The following is a 25,512-nucleotide window of genomic DNA, read 5'->3' as shown; positions in this document are numbered from 1 at the left end:
GTTTGCTGGTTCCTGCACAATTTGTGACTTGCTTTTAGTGTTGTGGTAAATTAAAAGTTTGCATCAGTTTTTATAATATAAAGAGCAAGAAGTGGGGTTGCTTTGGAAGAAGGAAGGACTTCTTAAAACCATGTATGACTTTTTGGAACCAAACAGGAAGTCTCGGAGCAAATAATTTGAATTGGTAAGCTTGAGAATAATTTTTCACAAATTAGGTTCCGTAGCCTTTTCTGTTAGGTCATGTCTTCCTAAGTAGAACAAATACCATGAAGGCATGTAATCATAGATGACTTTGTGATGTATTGTTAGCAGTTTTATTGAAGTGTACTGGCCTAGTAACATTTGTTCTTTTTAAAAAATAATAGGGATGTCTTATCACTTTGGGTATAAAAAGGATCAGTCCCTTTTCTTTACTGTTACTAAATTTAATGATAGTTTCGTGTAGAGCATTTCTATATGTGTATTGTTTTAATTTTCAGTGAAATGTAACTTTCCTTCTTTTTTACTAGCTTTAAACCCAGTGCAGGAGTTATCATAGGAGCCACGAGTTTCCCGGAGGTGTTAGATAAGTACATATTAAAAGACTGTTTTTACAAGTACTGATACATACTGAAATGTGGATGAACTTTAAAAGAGAAGGAAGCCCATCACCAAACATCACATATGATTCTGTTTATGTGAAATGTCCAGAATAAGCAAATCGGTGGCAACAGAGAGTAGATAAGTGTCTGGCAGAAGGAGGGAAGAATGGAGAGTGACTGTTGGTGGCTATGGGGTTTCTTTTTGGAGTGGGGGAATAAAAATATTCTTAAGTTAGGTTGTTGGTAATTGCACAACTCTGGCTATATTAAAAACCACTGGATTATCTACTTTGAAATCTGTGATGTGTGAATTGAGTTTCAGTAAAGTTGTTAAAAGAACCTTCTGACAACTTTATATCCCAAAAGTTTGGGGAGGGTGGAGAGCATGTTTAAAATAAAATTTATTACAGTTTTAAATTTTTTATTTTATCAAAGAAGTTATTCATCTTTTAATTTGATCTAATAGTTTTTTTAAAATCTTTGCCTAAGTCTGTGGTTTAACATTCTGTACTTAGAGCAGTTGTGATAGGAAGCTATCACAGTGTGGCTTCATAATAGACTGCTGTAGAATTATTGTTCCTAGAGTGATTAGCTTGCGTGTTTTTGTTTATGAGGGTTGCCTACTATCTATCTCTATCAACCTTTGTTCTGCCTTCTGGTTATCGAAACTGTTACTTGAGCCATGTTTTACAAGGAGTTCTCTGAATATTTATATTCAGAATTCCAGTGTAGGGTGGAATAGGTGATGGGGATTAAGGAGCGCACTTGTGATGAGCGGTGGGTGACGTGTGGAATTGTCGAATCACTGTACTATACACCTGAAACTAACATAGCACTGTATGTTAGCTGTCCTGGATTTGAAATAAGAAACAAAACTCCATCCAAGATAATAATCCTTCACAAATATTTAATGTTAATGGATATGAGAGGCATTAACTTACAACATTTAATCACATTTACTCTTCCAAACATGAAAATATCTATCAAATAATACTAGAACTTTAATTTTTTATTTTTTTTATTTTTAATTTTTTTTTGTTTTTTTTTTTGTTTTTTTTGTTTTTTAAATTTTTTATTTATTTTCAGCGTAACAGTATTCATTGTTTTTTCACCACACCCAGTGCTCCATGCAATCTGTGCCCTCCCTAATACCCACCACCTGGTTCCCCCACCCTCCCACCCCGCCCCTTCAAAACCCTCAGGTTGTTTTTCAGAGTCCATAGTCTCTCATGGTTCACCTCCCCTTCCAATTTCCCTCAACTAGCTTCTCCTCTCCATCTACCCTTGTCCTCTATATTATTTGTTATGCTCCACCAATAAGTGAAACCATATGATACTTGACTTTCTCTGTTTGACTTATTTCACTCAGCATAATCTCTTCCAGTCCTGTCCATGTTGCTACAAAAGTTGGGTATTCGTCCTTTCTGATGGAGGCATAATACTCCATAGTGTATATGGACCACATCTTCCTTATCCATTCATCCGTTGAAGGGCATCTTGGTTCTTTCCACAGTTTGGCGACTGTGGCCATTGCTGCTATAAACATTGGGGTACAGATGGCCCTTCTTTTCACTACATCTGTATCTTTGGGGTAAATACCCAGCAGTGCAATTGCAGGGTCATAGGGAAGATCTATTTTTAATTTCCTGAGGAATCTCCACACTGTTCTCCAAAGTGGCTGCACCAGTTTGCATTCCCACCAACAGTGTAAGAGGGTTCCCCTTTCTCCACATCCTCTCCAACACACGTTGTTTCCTGTCTTGCTAATTTTGGCCATTCTAACTGGTGTAAGGTGGTATCTCAATATGGTTTTGATTTGAATCTCCCTGATGGCTAGTGATGATGAACATTTTTTCATGTGTCTGGTAGCCATTTGTATGTCTTCATTGGAGAAGTGTCTGTTCATATCTTCTGCCCATTTTTTAATATGATCATCTGTTTTGTGTGTGTTGAGTTTGAGGAGTTCTTTATAGATCCTGGATATCAACCTTTTATCTGTACTGTCATTTGCAAATATCTTCTCCCATTCCGTGGGTTGCCTCTTTGTTTTGATGACTGTTTCTTTTGCTGTGCAGAAGCTTTTTATCTTGATGAAGTCCCAGAAGTTCATCTTTGCCTTTGTTTCCTTCGCCTTTGGAGACATATCTTGAAAGAAGTTGCTGTGGCTGATATCAAAGAGGTTACTCCCTATGTTCTCCTCGAGGATTCTGATGGATTCCTGTCTCACGTTGAGGTCTTTTATCCATTTCGAGTTTATCTTTGTGTACGGTGTAAGAGAATGGTCAAGTTTCATTCTTCTACATATAGCTGTCCAGTTTTCCCAGCACCATTTATTGAAGAGACTGTCTTTTTTCCACTGGATATTTTTTCCTGTTTTGTCAAAGATTATTTGACCATAGAGTTGAGGGTCCATATCTGGGCTCTCTACTCTGTTCCACTGGTCCATGTGTCTGTTTTTATGCCAGTACCATGCTGTCTTGGTGATCACAGCTTTGTAGTAAAGCTTGAAATCAGGTAACGTGATGCCACCAGTTTTATTTTTGTTTTTCAACATTTCCTTAGCAATTCGGGGTCTCTTCTGATTCCATACAAATTTTAGTATTATTTGCTCCAGCTCTTTGAAAAATACTGGTGGAATTTTGATTGGAATGGCATTAAAAGTATAGATTGCTCTGGGCAGTATAGACATTTTAACGATGTTTATTCTTCCCATCCAAGAGCATGGAATGGTCTTCCATCTTTTTGTGTCTTCTTCAATTTCTTTTAGGAGTGTTCTGTAGTTCCTCGAGTACAGATCTTTAACCTCTTTGGTTAGGTTTATTCCGAGGTATCTTATGGTTTTTGGTGCTATAGTAAATGGAATCGATTCTCTAATTTGTCTTTCTGTATTTTCATTGTTAGTGTATAAGAAAGCCACTGATTTCTGGACATTGACTTTGTATCCTGCTACATTACTGAATTGCTGTATGAGTTCTAGTAGTTTGGAGGTGGAGTCTTTCGGGTTTTCCATATAAAGAATCATGTCATCTGCGAAGAGAGAGAGTTTGACTTCTTCCTTGCCAATTTGGATACCTTTTATTTCTCTTTGTTGTCTGATTGCTGTTGCTAGGACTTCTAATACTATGTTGAACAAGAGTGGTGAGAGTGGGCATCCTTGTCGTGTTCCTGATCTCAATGGGAAGGGTGCAAGCTTTTTCCCATTGAGGATGATATTTGCTGTGGGTTTTTCATAGATAGATTTGATGAAGTTCAGGAATGTTCCCTCTATCCCTATACTTTGAAGCGTTTTAATCAGGAACGGATGCTGGATTTTGTCAAAAGCTTTTTCTGCATCAATGGAGAGGATCATGTGGTTCTTCTCTCTTCTCTTATTGATTTGTTCTATCACATTGATTGATTTGCGAATGTTGAACCATCCTTGTAACCCAGGGATGAATCCTACCTGGTCATGGTGGATAATCTTTTTAATGTGCTGTTGGATCCTGTTTGCTAGGATCTTGTTGAGAATCTTAGCATCCATATTCATCAGTGATATCGGTCTGAAATTCTCCTTTTTGGTAGGGTCTTTGCCTGGTTTGGGGATCAGGGTAATGCTGGCTTCATAAAAAGAGTCTGGAAGTTTTCCTTCTGCTTCAATTTTTTGAAACAGCTTCAGGAGAATAGGTATTATTTCTTCTTTGAAAGTTTGATAGAATTCCCCAGGGAATCCGTCAGGTCCTGGGCTCTTGTTTTTTGGGAGGTTTTTGATCACTGCTTCAATCTCGTTACTAGATATCGGTCTATTCAGGTTGTCAATTTCTTCCTGGTTCAATTTTGGGAGTTTATAGTTTTCCAGGAATGCATCCATTTCATCTAGGTTGCTTAGCTTATTGGCATATAACTGTTGATAATAGCTTCTGATGATTGTTTCTACTTCCTTGGTGTTAGTTGTGATCTCTCCCTTTTCATTCATAATTTTATTAATTTGGGCTTTCTCTCTTTTCTTTTGGATTAGTGTGGCCAATGGTTTATCGATCTTATTGATTCTTTCAAAAAACCAGCTTCTAGTTTCGTTGATACGTTCTACTGTATCTCTGGTTTCTACCTCGTTGATCTCTGCTCTAATCTTGATTATTTCCCTTCTTACGTGTGGAGTTGGTTTGATTTGTTGTTGATTCTCCAGTTCTTTAAGGTGTAGAGACAGCTGGTGTATTCTGGATTTTTCAATTTTTTTGAGGGAGGCTTGGATGGCTATGAATTTCCCCCTTAGGACTGCCTTTGCTGTATCCCATAGGTTTTGGAGTGAAGTGTCTTCGTTCTCATTGGTTTCCATAAATTGTTTAAGTTCTTCTTTGATCTCCTGGTTGATCCAAGCATTCTTAAGCAAGGTGGTCTTTAGCTTCCAGGTATTTGAGTTCCTTCTGAACTTTTCCTTGTGATTGAGCTCCAGTTTCAAAGCATTGTGATCTGAGAATATGCAGGGAATCATCTCAGTCTTTTGGTATCGGTTGAGCCCTGATTTGTGACCCAGTATGTGGTCTATTCTGGAGAAGGTTCCATGTGCACTTGAGAAGAATGAGTATTCTGTTGTTTTAGGGTGGAATGTTCTGTATATATCTATGAGGTCCATCTGGTCCAATGTGTCATTCAATGCTCTTATTTCTTTATTGATTTTCTGCTTCGATGATCTGTCTATTTCTGAGAGAGGCGTGTTAAGATCTCCTACTATTAATGTATTCGTATCAATATGACTCTTTATCTTGATTAATAGTTTTCTTATGTAATTGGCTGCTCCCATATTGGGGGCATAGATATTTACAATTGTTAGATCATCTTGGTGGATAGTCCCTTTAAGAATGATGTAGTGTCCTTCTGTATCCCTGACTACCATCTTTAGTTTAAAATCTAATTTATCTGACATGAGAATCGCTACCCCGGCCTTCTTTTGAGGCCCATTGGCGTGAAAGATGCTTCTCCATCCCTTCACTTTCAGTCTGGGTGTATCTTTAGGTTCAAAATGGGTCTCTTGTAGACAACATATGGATGGGTCCTGTCGTTTTATCCAATCTGCAACCCTGTGTCGTTTTATGGGTGCATTTAGGCCATTCACATTGAGAGTGATTATTGAGAGATACGTTTTTATTGACATTGTGTTATCTTTGAAGTCTTTCTTTCTGTCGATTGTCTCTATATTTCTGTTCAATGCTATTCTTAGGATTTTTCCTCTTTTATAGAACCCCCCTTAATATTTCCTGCAGTGTCGGCTTGGTGGTTGCATAGTCTTTCAAGCCTTGCCGGTCTTGGAAACTCTTTATCTCTCCATCCATTTTGAATGTCAGTCTTGCTGGATAAAGTATTCTTGGCTGCATGTTCTTCTCATTTAGTGCCCTGAATATATCTTGCCAGCCCTTTCTGGCTTGCCAGGTCTCTGTGGACAGGTCTGACGTTATTCTGATGGGCTTTCCTCTGTATGTAAGGAGCTTCTTTGTCCTAGCGGCTTTCAAGAGATTGTATCTACAATTATGATTCCTCAATTTTACTATGAGGTGCCTGGATGTTTTTTTTGAATTTATAATCTTGGGGGGGGGACCTTTCTACTTCTAGTACATGAACACTTGTTCCATTCGCAAGATTGGGAAAATTTTCATGAAAAACTTGTTCCACTATATCTTCTAGACTTCTTTCTTTCTCCTCCCCTTCAGGGATTCCAATAATTCTGATGTTGGAACGTTTCATGGCATCATTTATTTCCCTGATTCTGTTTTCGTGGCTTCTAAGCTGTTTGTTCCAGGCTTCCTCCTGATCCTTTCTCTCTATTTGTTTGTCCTCCAGATCACTAATTCTATCTTCTGTCTCAGTTACCCTAGCTTTTAGAGAATTTAGATTAGATTGGAACTCATTGAGAGCGTTGTGAACCTCATCCCTGGTGGCCTTCAGCTCTGCCCTAACATTATGAACCTCCTCTCTGGTCGCTTTCAATTCTGCCCTAATCAATTCCGTTTAGTCATCCATGGCTTTCTCCAACCTAGCTATTGCCTGGATAATTGTTAGCCTGAATTTTCTTTCTGACATATTGTCTATGTTGATAGCCGTTAGCTCTGTTGCAGAAGGCCCATCCTCTGTATTTTTCTTCTGTTGGGGATTCCTCCTCCTAGTCATTTTGGTGAGAGATGACTGGACAGATGTAGCTGGATGTATTGACCGTGGTGCAGTCAAGGTGCACCCTGGAACGCTTCTGAGCACTCAGGATTCCCCACCCAAATGAGAGAAAAAAGAAAAGAAAAAGAAAAAAGAGGGAGAGAGAGAGACAGGAAAAAAGGGAAGATAAAAGTGAAGGTTCAGCCCAAATGGGCCCCAGGGTAAGGTTTATGACGTATACAAACAAAAACAGACAAACAAAAAGACTGATAAAAGTATATGACGAGAGAAAAAATATATATATATAAGCAAAAAAAAGGAGGAGCCTCGTCAAGAAGAACCCCAAGTATAAGATTTATATACTATCCGGACAAACATAAATACACAGAGACACTGGCAGAAGAAAAAGATGGGAGCATGGTTATAGATTCTCGGTGTGGGCGAGGAAGGTTATTTTGATTCTTCCTGGATGTATCTTGATATCTTTGTTAAAGGACTCAACTTTCCTAAGAAAAAGGGGGATTAAAAATTGGTTCACCTATAGGGGTAGCATTGCTTGGAGAAAGGGGGTTACCTTGAAGTTTAACTCTATATGAATATTAGAAAATAAAAATAAAAAAGGAATAAACTGGACTAAACTAAATTAAAAATTTTTTTTAAAAATTAAGAAAATATAAAAGCAAAAGAAAAACACATGTGTATTTATCAAAAAATTCATGTTAGAAGTTTATCATGGAATTTGATGTACTGGACATCTCACTGTGATGGTAAATAGGTTAAAAAATTATCTATATAAAAAAAGAAAAAAATGAACCAGAATAGTGGGAAAGAATTAAAAATAAAAGTTGTATCTATGAAGCGGTGGTGGTTGTTCTCTTGTAGTCTTTTTTTTTTTTTTTTCCTGATTTGTTTTCTGGGGGGGGGGGGCTGCCACGTGGGTTTTCAGTCAATGATGTTCCCTGAGTTAAGTCCTCCCGACCCCCTCAAGGGGGTGGGCTCTGAGAAAAACGTTTTTTTTCAGGTTTTTGTTCTCTGGAGGTTTTTATGTTTGTTCACTTCTTTTCTCTCGCCTTGACAGCTTTTGATGGTTTTTGGAGGTTTAGAGGAAAGAAAACTGCACCCCAACCTCCCTCTCAGAGAGAAGCCTCAGTCTGCTCCCCTGCAGGTGCTGCAGCCGCTGGGCCGCGGGCAGAGCAGGTTCTGAGTCACGGTCCCTGGGGACGCAGGATCTCCTGCTTGTCCGCAAAACCAAGGCAGCTGTGGCTGTCTGGGCAGCTCCAGACTGCCAGAGAGGTTCCAAGCAGCAATCGCACACTGAGATTTTCCCGCTGGCTGGGGCTGAGAGCTCAGTGCTTGCGCGCACCTCTCCCAGGGGATGGTTTGGGGCGCGGCGCCTCCAGCTCTATCGGCTCTATCGCCGCGTGGGTCTATCGCCGCGTGGGTCCCAGAACACCAGGCTGGGCGTGCACCTCTCTCAGAGGAGGTTGAGGCACGCGCGCATCTCCAGTAAGGTGCGCGTTCTGCTGTCTGGTGTGGCTCCCAGCCCCTCACGGGAGCTGGACTCCACCCGTTCTCGGGCGCACTGGCGGCTCCGGGACAAAGACCAGGTTTCTCCGCCGCACTCTCTGGCTCAGCGCCAGGGGAAGCTGCCCTGGGTCTGGGGACTTAAGCCCCTATCCCTATCCGCCCCGATTCCCACAATTTCCCCGCTCGAGTCTTTGCTCTTTTGAGTGCTTTCAACAAGACTCCAAGTTAATGCTGGTCCCCAGATGCCGGGCACTCTCGTATTGGGGTATTATTTTCCAGTCGGTCGCCTCTGGTGGCTCCCTCCCCCTTTTGTTTATCTTCCGATATCAGTCTGACGTTCCCACTCCACTTTACCTGCCCACTGGCGTCTTCTGGCCCCCGTAGAGATCCAGACGTGTATAATTCTGATCTCAGGCTGATTTCATGGGTGATCGGAGTTCTTTGGTAGGTAATCAGCTCACTTTAGGGTGCAGGTTGAAAAGGCGCCTCCTCCTACTTCCCCGCCATCTTGTCTCCCTCCTATTTATTTATTTATTTTTAAAATTTTTTCATAAACATATAATGTATGTTTATCCCCAGGGGTACAGGTCTGTGAATCACCAGGTTTACACATTTCACAGCACTCACCATAGCACATACCCTCCAAAATGTCCATAACCCCATCACCCTCTCCTGCCCCCCCCGCCCCCCAGCAACCCTCAGCCTGTTTTGTGAGATTGAGTCTTTTATGGTTTGTCTCCCTCCCGATCCCATCTTCTTTCATTTATTCTTTTCCTATCCCTCAAACCCCCCACGTTGCTTCTCCATTTCCTCAAATCAGGGAGATCATATGATAGATGTCTTTCTCCAATTGACTTATTTCGCTAAGCACAATACCCTCTAGTTCCATCCACGTCGTCGCAAATGGCAAGATTTCATTTCTTTTGATGGCTGCGTAGTATTCCACTATATATATATATAGATAGATAGATAGATAGATAGATAGATATCCACGATACATATATATATATTCCACTATATAGATAGATAGATAGATAGATAGATATCACATCTTCTTTATCCATTCATCTGTTGATGGACATCTAGGTTCTTTCCATCGTTTGGCTATTGTGCTATAAACACTATAAACATTGCTGCTATAAACATTTGGGTGCACGTGCCCCCTTGGAGCACCATGTTTGTATCTTTAGGGTATATACCCAGCAGTGCAATCGCTGGGTCATAGGGTAGCTCTATTTTCAGCTTTTAAAGGAACCTCCACACTGTTTTCCGGAGTGGTTGCACCAGCTTGCATTCCCACCAACAGTGTAGGAGGGTTCCCCTTTCTCTGTATCCTTGCCAGCATCTGTCATTTCCTGACTTGTTAATTTTAGCCATTCTGACTGGTGTGGGTGGTATCTCATTGTGGTTTTGATTTGTATTTCCCTGATGCCGAGTGATGTGGAGCATTTTTTCATGTCTGTTGGCCATCTGGAGATCTTCTTTGCAGAAATATCTGTTCATGTCCTCTGCCCATTTCTTGATTGGATTATTTGTTCTTTGGGTGTTGAGTTTGCTGAGCCCTTTATAGATTTTGGATACTAGCCCTTTGTCTGGTATGTCGTTTGCAAATATTTTCTCCCATTCTGTCAGTTGTCTTTTGGTTTTGTTGCCTGTTTCCTTTGCTGTGCAAAAGCTTTTGATCTTGATGAAATCCCAATAGTTCATTTTTGCCCTTGCTTCCCTTGCCTTTGGTGATGTTCCTAGGAAGAAGTTGCTGCGGCTGAGGTCGAAGAGGTTGCTGCCTGTGTTCTCCTCACGGATTTTGATGGATTCCTTTCTCACATTGAGGTCCTTCATCCATTTTGAGTCTATTTTCATGTGTGGTGTAAGGAAATGGTCCAGTTTCATTTTTCTGCATGCGGCTGTCCAATTTTCCCAGCACCGTTTGTTGAAGAGGCTGTCTTTTTTCCATTGGACATTCTTTCCTGCTTTGTTGAAGATTAGTTGACCATAGAGTTGAGGGTCTATTTCTGGGCTCTCTATTCTGTTCCATTGATCTATATGTCTGTTTTTGTACCATTACCATACTGTCTTGATGATGACAGCTTTGTAATAGAGCTTCAAGTCTGGAATTGTGATGCCACCAACTTCGGCTTTCTTTTTCAATATTCCTTTGGCTATTCGAGGTCTTTTCTGATTCCATATAAATTTTAGGATTATTTGTTCTATTTCTTTGAAAAAAAATGGATGGGATTTTGATAGGGATTGAATTAAATGTGTAGATTGCTTTAGGTAATGTAGACATTTTCACAATACTTGTTCTTCTAATCCATGAGCATGGAACATTTTTCCATTTCTTTGTGTGTTCCTCAATTTCTTTCATGAGTACTTTATAGTTTCCTGAGTATAGATTCTTTGCCTCTTTGGTTAGGTTTATTCCTACGTATCTTATGGTTTTGGGTGCAATTATAAATGGGATTGACAAAATTTAAAAGTTTTTTCAAAATTCCTTTTTTTAAAAAGGAATGTTTTCTTGACAGTATTCAGATAATACTTGAAGATAAATATAAGTGGTTTTAGATGAATGTAAAATATGAAATAGTAGAAAAAGCACATAAAATATCATCACTTTGGACCCCAAAGAAGCAAACTTTACAACAAAACATATGAAAATATTATGGACCCACTTGAGTAATAAATGCAGCTATTAAACTAAGCTGTAGTATTTTCAAGGATAGGTGAATCAATTTTAAAACCTGATATGGTGGGTCGCCTGGGTGGCTCAGTTGGTGAAGCGACTGCCTTCAGCTCAGGTCACAATCCCGGAGTCCCAGGATTGAGTCCCACATCAGGTTCCCATCTCCATGAGGAGTCTGCTTCTCCCTCTGACCTTCTCCCCTCTCATGCGCTCTCTCTCTCTCTCCCCCAAATAAAAACAAATAAAATCTTTTTTAAAAAAGCCTGATATGTTTCCTCTAATGGGGGAGTTTTATAAATGTACATATAATACTAAATACTTAAGTATAAAGTATTTCAAGATGAAACTCAGAAAACAAAATGTTGTCTAGGAGTATACATTCTCAATTGTGCTTAGGCTAGTAACAGTTTAGGTCATAATTTGAAGATTTATAAATCATGTCTGGCAACTCTGCATTTCTTTACTTTTCACAAAGTTACTTAAATTTACAAATTTTGTGATGTGTCCCAATGGGATTTTAATGATCTATTTAATGGCAATTTTGGTTTTCCTTTAGAAAAAGTAAGTTTATTTTGTAGTTACAGTGATATAAATATTTTAAGTTCTAGTTCAGGATAGCTGTTTTCTTTTTTCTTTTGGAATATGAGTCATTTGTGAAGAGTTGTTTTGGAATTTTAATATTGTGTTTATCTACATAGCTGTGGATCCAGAAATTATAGCTCGAGGTACTGTTGGCTTTTCTGGAGCAGAGTTGGAGAATCTTGTGAACCAGGCTGCATTAAAGGCAGCTATTGATGGAAAAGAAATGGTTACCATGAAGGAACTAGAGTTTTCCAAAGATAAAATTCTAACAGATAGGTTTTTTCTCTTTTTTGTTTTCCCTGTCTTACACTGTTCATTATGTTAGAGAATAAATTCTTTTTGAGAAAAATGTTATAAGAAAGGAAGGTATAGGAGCAAGAAAATATTTACTCAAAAGTAGCCACACAACTGGGCCTTTTACAGAACAAATACAGTTTATATGATTATACAGTTTGGGGGAAGGGGGTGCCCATGTGTTTACTCTTGTCTCGTATAGCTGATAAAAGAATAATTGTACTGATAAAAGAAAAATTTTGCTAATTTTCAATATTTGATTTTAAATCTTGAATTGGCTTCAGAGCAATTTCGTTGTGACATTTCTTGTTTAAATTTATTTTCTGGAAATAGAATTAAACTTTTCTCATTGATAGTAAGGAGTAAGAGGACAGCTCTTACAATTTTGGTTGTCAGTTGGCAACTTATTTTGGTTTAAAATAACTTATTAGTGATATTAAGTCATGCCACTCTAAGAATTACTTAAAAGCAAGTGGGTTTCATTCATCTAAATATACCTTCCTCACGGAATAATTTTATTCAATTAAATTTTTATCCTTAGGGCCTGAACGTAGAAACATGGAAATTGACAATAAAAACAAAACCATCACAGCATATCATGAATCCGGTCATGCTATTATTGCATATTACAGTAAGGATGCAATGCCTATCAACAAAGCTACAATCATGCCAAGAGGGTCAACACCTGGACATGTAAGTATCTTGTTTTTTTTCCTTTTCCTTCAAATAACAATCTTCAAAAGCTCTTGTAGGAAACTGTTGAGGAAAATAAAAAGAAAATTCAACTAAGTTCTAAGCTCGCTAATAACTTTCTTCTTTAACGTTCTGAACCACTGTGAGATCAGCTACACTCGTGAAACTTATCTGCTAATAAAGAATACTAATAGTTCAAATATTATATATTAACATGATGAAATTTAAGTCTGGAATGACAACAAAGTATCATTCTTAAATATGTCATTGCTCTTTTCCCTCCTCAAAGAAACTAGGTTAGTGGTTCCATAGTCTTTCTAAGATTTTTCTCACTGAGTACAAGTTTCATTTTCTTATCTTTCTTTTTTTTTTTTTTAAGATTTTATCTATTTATTTGACAGACAGAGATCACAAGCAGGCAGACAGGCAGGCAGAGAGAGAGAGGTGGAAGCAGGCTCCCTGCTGAGCAGAGAGCCTGATGCGGGGCTCGATCCCAGGACCCTGGGATCATGACCTGAGCTGAAGGCAGAGGCTTTAACCCCCTGAGCCACCCAAGTGCCCCTCATTTTCTTATCTTTCTAACGATAGACATTTTAAGCCTTTCTTTTTTGGCACCTGGGTACAAGTCCATCCTATTGCGGCATTATCCTATTGCAGGATTATATAGCTATGACACATAAAATAAGCTTTTGCTTTATAAAGAATTTTTCTTCCTTTGCATAATACCAGTTTTGTCATTAGTCGCCCGAGACCATCTCTACTAAATGTCTTTGAGCTGTCAGCATCATGACATTAAGTGCTCTAGCAAGAGCCAGATGATAATTCTGATCATTAATGTAAATATTTCCAACTGTGTCTGGAGTTTTTCTTTGTTTCCAATTGTCTAGGTGTCCCTCTTGCCTGAGAATGACAGATGGAATGAAACTAGAGCTCAGCTGCTTGCGCAGATGGATGTTAGTATCGGAGGAACAGTGGCTGAGGAGCTTATATTTGGAACTGACCATATCACAACAGGTTGGCTGTAAAGAATGGCTTTAGTTCAGATTGTGCTTGCTGATTTAAAAATATTTTTAAATATTGAGACTATGTATATTTTTAAATTTTAGGTGCTTCCAGTGATGTTGATAATGCAACTAAAATTGCAAAGCAGATGGTTACCGAATTTGGAATGAGTGAAAACGTAATAGCTGATTTTACCCCTCCCTCATGTATCAAATGATGATTTGCCAAGTGTCTCCTTATGAGACAGGGTTCTTTTTTTTAAGACTTTATTTTTTTATTGGAGAGAGCGAGCATGAGAGGGGGGATGGTCAGAGGGAAAAGCAGACTCCCAGCTGAGCAGGGAGCCCCGTGCAGGACTTGATCCTAGGATGCCGGACCGTGACTGGAGCTGAAGTCAGTCTCTTAACCCACTGAGCTACCCCAGGCACCGTAGGAGAGAGGGTTCTCCTTATAAATTGGTAACATTTACTTTCCCCCTGTCTCATTCCGACTAGATTTGTCACAGCTCATTCTAAAGTAAACTTTTTTTTTTTTTTTTGACCACTAGAATATAGTATTCACTTTCCATTCTGGCTGCTTGGACAATAATAGTATGTCATGAGTTAAGCAAATGATAAGATATTCTGTTTCTGTTCATATGACCTAAAACTTCTGTTTGCCGAGCTTGCTTACTTTCCCCTTCCCACGTATTTCACTCTCCTATGTTATCACTGTGGCTTCACACAGCACTTCTAATACACTACATTGTGGATTTCTGGATTTGGAATAGTGGCAAAGGTTTTCGAAGAAGGTACTCAGAACCACACTTAGGATTTTAAAGTTTCTCTCTTGTTCATACTTTTTAGTCTTACACTTTCAGAAGAATGAAGAAATTTCTATACTGAATTTCTTCCTTGCCCTTGATGAGGTTTCCTTGAGTATAGGATAGTACTTCCTCTGTTAACATTTATTAGTGGTTTGGGGTGTTTCTGTTCAATTTCTTTCTTTTTGTTTGTTTTAGCTTGGAGTTATGACCTACAGTGATACTGGGAAACTGAGTCCAGAAACTCAATCTGCTATTGAACAAGAAATTAGAATCCTTCTAAGGGTAATAATTCTGTTTTTCTGTGCTTATTCATCTGTCTAGTCATTAATGTGCCTAAATAGTTAGGTGCTACCAGAAGGTAATGGTTACCCCCTGTTTAAAACTGTCGCTGTATATAATCAAGAGAGTGAGTGCACCATTGCAGCCATGATTTCAGTATGTAATTGGGAGCCTCTGGTCATAGACTGAATCTTCATTTTATTCTGGCCATAGGCTAGGAACAGTTAATATCAGTAATGATAAATATTCTACTTCATCTGTAAAACCATAGTGTTGTTAGAATAGGGGGGATATTTGATTATTTGAGTCTTTATTAGTTTTTCACTCTGACATATATTTTATTCCACAACTATTAGTTGCTTTGTGCCTCGCTGTGTACATATGCTGAGAATGAAGCATAAAGGTCTTTGAAAATGAAAGTCTTTTTGATTGCAGGGTCCAGTGCAGAATACGTGAGCGTCGATTCAGTGAGATGAGTTAGTAGGTTCTGTGGAATCTCCTTAAGGCACAGCAGATGTTTGGATTAGGGCAGTGAGAGGCGAAATTGAGAAAAATGAATGCATTCAAGAGATACTGATCTAGTGGAATCAAATGCCTTTCTGATGTTTGGGTGAGAGCAGCTAAATTAAGTAACAAAGCTGTGTTCTCGATTTCTGCTTGGTGCAGCCATCTAGTTGTGTGTGTCGTTGACTGAGAAAACACTGATGATGGCCTAAGGTGGGGAAGTGTGTAGATTATAAGCTGAGTTTTATACATATTTAATTTGAAGTGTTTTCTTTTTTTAAGGTTTTATTTGTTTATTTGAGAGAGAGCGTGAGCATAAAGTGGGGTGGGTGAGGGGCAGAGGGAGAAGCAGATATCCCTGTTGAGCAGGGAGCCTGATGTGGGGCTCGATCCCTGGACTCTGGGATCATGACCTGAGCTGAAGGCAGACACTTAACTAAGTGAGCCTCCCAGGTACCCCTGAATTTGAGGGGTCTTAGTGACGATTTCAAGTTGGGAGGGATACATGGGTCTGGTGCTTAGTGCAGAGGTTGGATATGTGTATTCCATTTGGATGTACATGAAGGCAGGTCTTGGAATGGAAAAGACTGAGCTAAATGGCAGAAAGTCTAGTGAACAAGAACTGGAATTAGGGTTGTAGACGGCAGAATGAAGGATGTTGAAGTCAGGTGGTGTAAACTTCAAAGGAATCATGCTTTATAGGAGAGGGTGGTAGAGTAATAGTCTGTCAGCAGTGAGGGGAACAAAGGTCTCACCTCTTTACTCTGAAATATCTGGGATAGGAGTGAATCAGTAGCTGTCAGTTGAAGGATTCGGAGTCTCCCCAGGAGGACCAGGTTTTGATTAACTCAAAGAAGTAAAAGCTTTAAAGTCATTAAGTTTATGAAAAGCTTATATGATGGAAAGGTTTAGAAGGTGTTTCAGAAGAGGAATTCTCTCTCCCTTGCCTGAATCTTCATTCTTTTTTTTACTATTTATGTTATTTTGTGTAAATTATCTCTTCTAGTATTAGAGCATTGGAAATACTCTTTCTTTGCTCTTAATACTTTTCTGAAATGTTAAGCTTGTGAGGGCGGTAGGTACTCTTTGCACTAGATGGCACACTTACATAGTTATTAAGGAAAATGATGATTAGTTAGTATACATTTTAGGTTCAAATGTATATGAAACTTAAAGATATAAAAACCTTATCGTAGTCTTACATGTTACGGTGTAAGGGTTTCATTCCAATGGAGTTTTTAAAGTTAATACTAATTCATCCTAGGTTATTAGTTTCAATATTCCATGACATATTTATAATACTTTGTGTTCTCTTTAATTTGATATTTCACTTGACCATAACAGTTTTGTTCAGAATGTCTAATGATGTTTATTTTTAATAATTATGTTATTTTTATATGACGTATGCTTCTTGGTGTTGGTAAACTCATTTTCCAGTGGTATAGTCACTGACTGACAGGTAAGTTGTTACCAAATAAGAATAGAAAAGTAGATCTTTTCTCACTCTTGAAAGTGAATAAATTGGTGAAATCTCACAAGGCAAAAGGAGCAAACCTGCCTTTCCTTTTTAACATGTATATTGAATAGAGAAATAGATTTCTTTGTTTGCAGACCTTATTTAAACAGCAGATAAGTATAGTATATACTTGTATATCTTTAAGTATAGCTGCCTAGGTAGGCCTCACTTATCCATGTGATACATTTTGAAGTTAAAAAGAGAGTGTTTGCAAGTTTGAAACTAATCTTTGAGAACCAAGCTTGCCTTATCTATCAATCAATCAATCAATCAAGTAGGCTCCATGCTGGGTGTTTAAAATCTCCATGCCTTAAGAGACTCTTAATCTCACAAAACAAACTGAGGGTTGCTGGGGGGAGGTGGGGGGGAGGGATGGGGTGGCTGGTTTCTGGATGTTGGGGAGGGTATGTGCTATGGTGAGTGCTGTGAAATGTGTAAGCCTGATGATTCACAGACCTGTACCCCTGGGGCAAATAATACATTCTATGTTAATTTTTAAAAAAGAGCTTCATGCTTTTATCTTTTATAAATAGAAATGAATATAGTTCATATTTTTAAGGCATATACATTTTTTTTCTTATTTATGATTTTAGCTTCTACTAAGTTTTCTGCCTCTTAGATACCTCTTTTTTTTCATTTCAGGACTCATATGAATGAACAAAACATATCTTGAAGACTCATGCAAAAGAGCTAAGAATCTAGCAGAATCTTTAATAACCTATGAGACTTTGGATGCCAAAGAGATTCAAATTATTCTTGAGGGAAAGAAATTGGAAGTGAGATGATAACTCTTAAAGTGGATGCATTGCTGGTTTTGCTGCGGGAATATATAAGTAGCATTTCGGTAGTCTCCTTTTGCGATGCTTTTCTCCCATTCTTGCCTTGGTATCACTCAAGAGTGTGCAACACTTTGTCTCTCTTTTGTCACATTTAATCTAATTCTGGTTATTCCCATGACGACACCTATGGCAAATTATCAGCCCATAGCAAATATGTTAAAGAAAATAAAGAACAATTAAGATTGGAAACAGCTTATTTGAGAAATGTTAATCAGTTATTCAGTTGAAAATAAGTAATGATTTTATGGTTGGTTCCTCTACTAGATGGGAATTAAAATTGTGCCTTTAGCTCTTGGGAAGTACTTTTACTTGGCAACGTAAAATTATCGAAGGATTATCTTTGTTTTTAGATAGTACCATTTATCTTTGATGAAGAAATGCTGCCATTTGGCTCAAGTGAAGCGTATTTCTATATAGGTCGGTGGAAACTTCATTAAGATGCACTTAATTATTGTGCTCCAGATTGTCCATATATAAAATAGTTCTGTTTTTGTCTATCTAAGAGAGAATTGTAAATGTACAGATTTAATCAGAATTTTAATGATTACAACCTTTTAGAAATGCAGCTTGCATTTCATGGTCTTTTTTTTTTTTAACATCATTCTTACTAATGAAATTTATTTCAGAGCAGCAAATATTTTGTTAAATAAAAAGTGAGTCAGTTCAAAATCTGAATAACTATATAATTATGCTTGGTATTAAAAGAAAGATTAACCCCAAATCTCAGTCCTTTCAAAGTGAACTTTGAATTACCTCTTGGTTATGGAAAGTCATGCTTGCTTTTCATTCGGATTTTGTGAATATGAAGATGTTGTTACAGGATTTACAGATGACTTTATTTAACTGAATAGAGAATTATTTTAGAGCTCATTGTATTGGCTTTACAACCAGATATATTCTTGAAGTGATTTTATTAAAATTACCTACAGTTTTCTAATAACTTTTAAGTTGTATATGGTCTTCATTGAAGAAGTTGATAGAGGGAGTTTGCTATACAGTATCTTGCCTCTTTTTTTTTTTTTTTTAAGCTTTAAATTTTGATCTAATGTCAAACTTACAGAAATGTTACTTGAATAATACAAGGAACCCCTGTATACCCTTGGTCCAGATTCATTGTCCCATTTTTTTAATTGCCAACTACCCTTTCCCTTTTCTCTTCTCTTTCATCCTTCCCTGTCCCCCTCTCCTTCCTTCCTTCTCCCTGTGTGTATACATGTCTTTGTGTGGATGCATGTTTTTATTTTTCCTAGATAGACTTCTGAGGTAGAAATTGCTGGGTCATGTAGTAAGTTTCTGTTTACCTTTTTATGGACCTGATGAAATGCATCATTCTCTGTATCTTCTACAGCATATTCTTAGAGTCTTTTTGATAAAGTCATTCTGGTGTGAATGAAATAATATCTCATGGATTAACATACATTTATCTACACTAGTGATATCCTCTCCTGTTTTATTGGCCATGTGTATATTTTCTTTGGAGAAACATCCATTCAGAGCACCCTCACTGTCCCTTTTGGGTTGTCTTATTATGTGGTGTAAGAGATCATATATTCTGAACACAAGTTCTTTATTAATCTTGCTTTTTTTTAAATCCAATCGACAATCTCTGTTCAGTGGAGTGTTTAGTTCATTTAGATTTAGTTTCGATATACTTGTTTCTACACTTCCCATTTTGCTTTTTCTTTCCTGTTTTTCTCATATCTCAAGAGATCCTTCTGTTCCTCCTTTTTTGAGTTACAGCTTAGTGATTGATCTAGGTATGACTGTGTGCATCTTATCAGTCTACTCTAATTCTGGTCAAATGTAGGAATTTTGTTTCAGTATATCTCATTTTCTTCTCTGTGCTCCTAGTGTCATATGTTATATCTGTGCATGTTACAGCGACTCACCAATATAGTGGCATAACTAGTGCTTTATATACTTATTTCCACAGTCTTTCTCTGGGAATGTGATTTATTTTTGCCTTTGTTTTTTTCAGAATCGTTTTGCTGGATATAGAATACATGGTTGCCTTTTTTAAAATCTTTAATCATTTAGATTATGTTATCCCATAGACTCCTAGCTCCCATTATTTTTTTTTTAAGATTTTATTTATTTGACAGAGAGAGAGAGAGAGAGAGAGATCGATCGATCACAAGTAGGCAGAGACAGGCAGAGAAAGGGGGGGAAAGCAGGCTCGCCGCTGAGCCGAGAGCCCGATGCGGGGCTCGATCCCAGGACCCTGAGATCACGACCCCAGCCGAAGGCAGAGGCTTAACCCACTGAGCCACCCAGGAGCCCCTCCCATTATTTTTTTTAAGAAGTCAGCTGTTAATCATAATTTTGGTCTCCTTTTGTGATAGGTTGGTTTTTTTTCTCTTGGAGATTTCAAGGTTTTGTTTTTGTTTGCTTATTCTTGACTTTTAGCAGTTTGACCCCATGACAACGTGTTTAGGTGTGGATGTGCTTGTCTATTTCCTAGTTAGGATTTACTGGGCTTCATGGATCTGCAGATTAGGTTTTCATCAAATTTAAGCAATTTTTGGCAATTACTTCTTCAAATATGTTTATTAATCCTTTTCTGTCTTCCTTCTGGGGGTCTCCTTACCTATGTGTTGGTACACTTATCGTTGATCTGGTCTCAGGCTTTGTTCATTTTCTTCATTTTTTTTTCCTCCCTCTCTGCTTGAGATTGAGTAATTTCTGTTGATTTTTCAAGTTCACCAATTCTTCTGTCATCTCAAATCAGTTGAATTTTCCATTTCAGGTACTGTATTTTTCAGCTGTAAGTTTCCATTCAAATCTTTAATTTACTTTGTATCTTTTTCTTTTTTAAACATTTTATTTATTTGACAGAGAGATCACAAGTAGGCAGAGTGGCAGGCAGAGAGAGGGGGAAGCAGGCTCCCTGCTGAGCAGAGGGCCGGATGTGGGCCTGGATCCCAGGACCCTGAGATCATGACCTGAGCTGAAGGCAGAGGCTTAACCCAGAGCCACCCAGGCACCCCTGTATCTTTTTATTGAGACTCTTCATGTGTTGTGTCATTTTCATCATGGTTTTCAACACTATTCCCATTAGTCTTTGACCATGTCCATGTAGCTGCTTTTAAATCTTTTAAATCTTTGCTGAATCTACCATCTGGAAATACTCAGACAGTTTCTGCTTAATGCTTTTTGTAGTAAGGGTCACCTTTCTTGTCTCTTTGTTTTATAATCTTGTTGAATTTCAGGTAATGTAGCAATTAGGGGTTCTGATTTCCTCCCTAGGGGGTTGTCTTGTTTTGTTTAGTAACTTGCCTCCAGTAAACTTATGAAGTCTGTCTCTCCTGCAATGTGCAGCCATTGATGTCTCTGTTCATTTCTTAAATTTTTACATCTTGCTTCCTACATGTTGCTGCTGTGCCTGCATCCTTTAACATTTAGCCAAAGATTGGGCAGATGTTGTGTGCAGACCCCATTATTCATGCTTTCTCCTCTGCTGACGGATCTGTGTGGGCTTCTAAGTCCATGCAACATTTGGGTCATTTTCAAGGCTGCCTGGTTTTTGCTTTCTAAAAAGCTTTCTGCTTCTTTGCGTGTATGCGCGTGGCTTAGCAACCATGGGTATGTGGGTGGCTCGAACCAGCTTCAGTTTCTACTGCCTGCCTCGGGTAAACCTGGAGTTTATGTGGAGTGCTTATCCCATCCAGATGGCTCTCTGACCTCTCAGAGCTTACAGTTAAATACCTTGCTACTCTTGTTTCCCCTAAACAGCATTGCAACCTCAGGCTAGAGAACTCTGTGTGCTTAGCATGGAGGCCACCTCTTTGACTTACTCTGCCTCAGGTCAGGCAAGTCCCTTCTCTAAGTGACAAGTTTCTGGCATGGGAAGTGAGAGCACAGCACAGACTCACACAGCTCTAACCAAACTTCAGTAATCTTCATGAGTAAACCCTCCTTAGTTTGTTGTAGGTCTTCAGAGTCTTTAAAATAATATTATCCAGATTTATAGCCTCGGGGCGGTGAGCCGAGTGGGGGCCCTGCCGCGCTGCCCCTCAGCGGCGAGCCAAGTGGGGACCCCGCCGCTCTGCCCCGTCAGAGCGGCGCGCCGCCGCACTGAGATTTGAGAGGCTTGGGCCTCGCACATGCACTTTGGGCACCTTCAGTCGCTGGCCCTTTATGCGCAGGCGCAGCCACGCGGGTTTCAGAGGTGCACAAGCGCATTTGTGCTTGGCGTCATGGTTACGGTTGGTTGTTAGGTGCTCCAAGATTCCAAACCGTTGTGGGGTCGGTTTGGCTTATCTCTAGCACTGGTGCTGGTGTGTAGAAGCGGTGAAAAGCCCAGTGGAAGGTGAAGTGCTGGTGAAGCCTCTAGGCTTTGCAATGAAGAAGTGTTTTGGTTTCGGGACTGGGAAGGGGCGTTCATCCGTGACCTTTCGCAGGGAAGTGATGAATGACTTGAGGGCCCCGCTTGTTAAGAAGGGAGAATTCAACGAGTCCCAGCGGGTGTATAACATCCGAATGAAAGATCTCAAAAAGATCCACAGAGTTGCCGTCATGGACAACATATTGAAAATGCAGCGGTTGCTATTGCTTGGGAAAGACGTGAATAAAAGAGACAAGAAAAAACAGTAATAGAGCTGTAAGGGCCTGCTTAGCCAGAGGGAGTCATTTTGTGTTTATGCAGTGAACTTAGATTGACCCTGCCCCTCCCAGAGGAACTTACTTGCAAAGCCCAGTTACAAGGGCGGGTCAGGCCAGGTGAAGACATCCAATCAGTGGGGTGTGCATATATCTACTAGGGTAAATTGAAATTCAATTGGCCACCCAGGTGTAACCTAGCAGTTTTCTCTGTGTGTTGCAGACCTATTGCAATCTCACTGGCCACCTGTGTATAGCCCGGCTAAACTACCTCTATAAAAGTTAGTCTGTGAGGCTGGGAGGGGTCGCCTCTTTGTAAGAGATGGCCCTGACCAATCAGTTTGATTCTCGACGCTTGGCTCAAAATAAAGCTTTGCTTGACCTTCGCTTTGTATCAATCTCATTCCTTTGATTATGGACCCTAACAGGGACTTGGAAGCTGGCCACCCTAGACGGGGAGTGGGGGGGAGAAGGTGGGGGGACCGGGAGAAATGCCCTCCTTCCCAGGCTCAGCCTGTGGAGCCGAGCCCTCCTGTCACCGAGGGCGCTTGGTGGTCTTCCCTCCTGAGGCCGGGTAGCATGGGGTCTAGTGCCCAGGCCGACTGTCTGAGCAACAAAACAAAATCCTCAGCTGCCTCAGCGGGCTTCCTGCTTTTCAGGGTACAGATCACAGGAACAGAGAGGGGCAGACCAACCACCATGCCCCCCTCCCCCATCACTTACAGTCTAATTCCCGGGAAAGTTTCTGTAACTTTAGGAAAGAGACGAGCCCTTGGCACGGCTCGGGATGGCAATGGGCCAGTTACCTGTTGATCAGACCTTTGACGTGTTTCTGTAGTCTCTCCAGGCCCTCCTTTTTCTGACCACTCGCTGTTTCCTCAGCTTGCCTCACGTGAGGCGGGATGTACTTGCCTTCGTTTTCACAGAGACTCTGCTTGAAAGGACAGAATTACAAAAATTTTACATGAACAAGTTCCTCTTCTCTGCTTGCTATGTTCACGTTTCCGCAGTACAGTCCCAAGGACGGGGAGAAGCTGTAACGACTGACCACGGAGGCTTAACCCCCCTCAGAAATGTGCTGAACGTCCCGGGGAGTCCTGAGTGCAGGGTCACTGCTGCCGCGAGAGTCAGCCTCTTCTCTGCCCTGTGACTTCAGCCCCGGCCGCACCTGAGCCCTACACTCTGCACGAGCCCAGGCTTCGATGACGGCCAGCACAGCAGCACACACACACCTCGATCCCGTGCATCACCAGTCTGGAGGGAGAGTGTCCTAAAGTCACTCCAAACTCGTCCAATGCTAGCACCTACGGACACGTGGCAGAATCGGTCCGGCGCTCACTATCCCCAGCTCGACCACGCCGAGGGCTACACATCACTACTCTGACCCACACTCCCCGGCCCCGCGCGGGCTTTGGGAGACAAACGGGGCACAATGCACGCCGTCAGGGAGTTACCCGGGGCTGGGGAAATCACATTTATGCACCCAGAAACCGCGGCCCTCGTGACCCCCATGAGCTCAGGCCGCACGAACAGACCTTCACAGGCTGTGAAAGCAAAGTCAGGACGCGATCAAAGCTCTCGGAGAGGATGCCCCCAGAGAGGTGTGAGTGCGCAGACCACCACGCAGCGAAAGGACGAGGGAGAACCGTGCGGGGAAAGCAGCGCATGTATCTTGGGGCAGAAAGCTGTCACCCGAGACGAGCGGAAGACCGTGCGGCGGTCCCCACGTTCCTCTCCCGGTGCCGGCTGAGAGGAACCGTGTTAACAGCGAGGGGCAGCCCGGGAAGGCCTCGGCTGCTCCGTCCCGGATCCTGACTCATCTTCAGGGCACGACCCTACCCCAGGGAGCGCCGCAGACCGGCTGTGTCGGATGCGCCGCAGGGGCAGCCGGACGGGAAAAGGAGGGCTCGGGGAGGGCAGCGCCGCGGAGGCCTCCCCGCACCTCAGTGGCCAGAGCAAAGGGGCGGCGGAGTCCGATTTGGGTTCGGACACCGAGGCAGCAAACACCGAACGAAGGAGACTCCACCTTAGCACAACCGGGGGGACGGCCACCAGCTTTCTGGGACGAAAGATCTTTAAGGATGTTTTCTCCGGGAGCTGTTCCTTGTGGGATTCCAAACACAACAACCCGATTCGCCACACGTCGGCTGGACAGTGGCCAATACCTCGGCGGGCCGCCTCTGCCCCACTCTTGCCCCCCTCCCTTCAGGAAGAAGGGCAGAGCACCGAGCTCCCACCGACCTGGTCCGCCGCGCCCGAGTCCTCCGGGGCAGGCCCCCTCCTTCCTTGGGCGGGACGGACGCTCCTTTCCCTCCTTCCGCACGCGGCCCGCCCTTGCGCTGCTTTCTGGCCGTCGTCGTCACCGTCCGCTTCCTCGGTCTCCGCTCCGGCTTCTCCTCCCGGCCGGCCCTCTTCTTCCTCACCCTCGTGCTGCCCTTCGCCCTCGGTGCCGCTGTCGGTGCCGCTCTCGGGGAGCGTCTGTCCGTCCTCGTCCTCCTCGTCCGCACGGCCGCCTTCACACCAGCCGCCGTTGTGTCCAGGCTCCAGGGCCCCCAGGAGGTAGTCGAGCCCGTCCCGGGCGAAGGTGAGCGGCACGGAGCTCCCGCCGCCCTTCCTCTTGCGCTTGTTCAAGCCGAGGCGCCGCTCCAGCTTCCGGATCTCCCAGTCCTCCTCCTCGTTGGCCGCCAGAAGTGCCCGCTTCCGAGCGGCGGCGGCGGCTGCAGAGGGCCTGGGGGTCCCGGGGGGCCCTCTGGGCTCGCTGCGGGCCCGGGCGCCCTTGGCCTGCGGAGGTCGCAGCCCCTCCGGCTGCGGCGCGGCCCGACGAGGGGACGGCCGGCCGCCCGCCCCCGCCGCCCGGGGGCCGCTCGCTCCGCCGGCTCCGCCGCCGCCGCCCGCACGCGGGCCCTGCACGAGCCCCGCCGTCCTCCGCAGCCGGCGCGCCTTCCTCAGGTGCCGCTTCTCCTTCCTCAGCTCCCTGCGGCTTTTCCTCCCGCCCGGCCGCACGCGCCCGCCCGTCGGGGGCCGCGCGGCGCCGCCGGGGATCTCACCCTCGGAGCTCGCCTGCACGAACTCCTCCACCGCGAGCTTTAGCCGCTTCAGGGCCCCCTCGGTGCCGCCCCCCGGCCCGCGGCGTACCCCGCGCCCGCGCTGCCTGTGGGGTCCCCTCCCCCGGCGGCCGAGCCGGCGCGCCGCTCCAGCGCTCGCGGACGCCGCCATTTTCCTGGCAGCTCCTACGCCGACTTCCGGTCGGGGCGGGACTTCCGGGCAGAGCGGGTGCTGTGCGAGGGCAGACGGGCGCCCCCTGCTGGCGGGAGGGCGGCAGCGCAGGGAACCTCCCGGGAACGAACAGCCGCTGCTCTCGGGCCGCGTGAGGAGCGCACAAATACGTGCTCATCTAATGCGTGACCCCTTACAGCTCGCGGTGAAGAGGCCTCTTGGTGACCTGCCACAGAAGGGGGCGTAGTTGTGCAGGGGGCGGCTCCAGACGTGCTTGC

The 25,512-nt window shown here is 42.4% G+C and overlaps 2 protein-coding genes across 2 annotated transcripts; one reads left to right on the top strand and one right to left on the bottom strand.

Moving 5' to 3' along the window:
• Positions 1 to 11,481: 11,481 nt before the first annotated feature.
• On the top strand, positions 11,482 to 18,354 carry LOC308337875 (ATP-dependent zinc metalloprotease YME1L1-like). The gene is made up of 5 exons (XM_080831421.1): positions 11,482 to 12,474; positions 13,362 to 13,488; positions 13,581 to 13,654; positions 14,477 to 14,563; positions 17,223 to 18,354. The coding sequence occupies exons 1-5, from the start codon at positions 12,340 to 12,342 to the stop codon at positions 17,235 to 17,237; spliced, it is 438 nt and encodes a 145-aa protein (XP_080687547.1). The 5' UTR covers positions 11,482 to 12,339; the 3' UTR covers positions 17,238 to 18,354.
• Positions 18,355 to 19,500: 1,146 nt separating this feature from the next.
• Positions 19,501 to 25,234, bottom strand: LOC308337876 (nucleolar MIF4G domain-containing protein 1-like; the record flags this gene model as incomplete). The annotated part of the gene is made up of 3 exons (XM_080831422.1): positions 19,501 to 21,970; positions 22,825 to 22,952; positions 24,260 to 25,234. 3 exons carry the CDS (start codon positions 25,232 to 25,234, stop codon positions 21,682 to 21,684), a joined length of 1,392 nt encoding a protein of 463 aa, XP_080687548.1. The 3' UTR covers positions 19,501 to 21,681.
• Between the last annotated feature and the right edge of the window lie 278 nt (positions 25,235 to 25,512).

The sequence above is a fragment of the Martes martes genome (assembly GCF_963455335.1).
Source record: "Martes martes genome assembly, contig: scaffold_65, whole genome shotgun sequence".
NCBI lineage: Eukaryota > Metazoa > Chordata > Mammalia > Carnivora > Mustelidae > Martes > Martes martes.
This window is presented reverse-complemented; position numbering and strand designations above follow the sequence as displayed.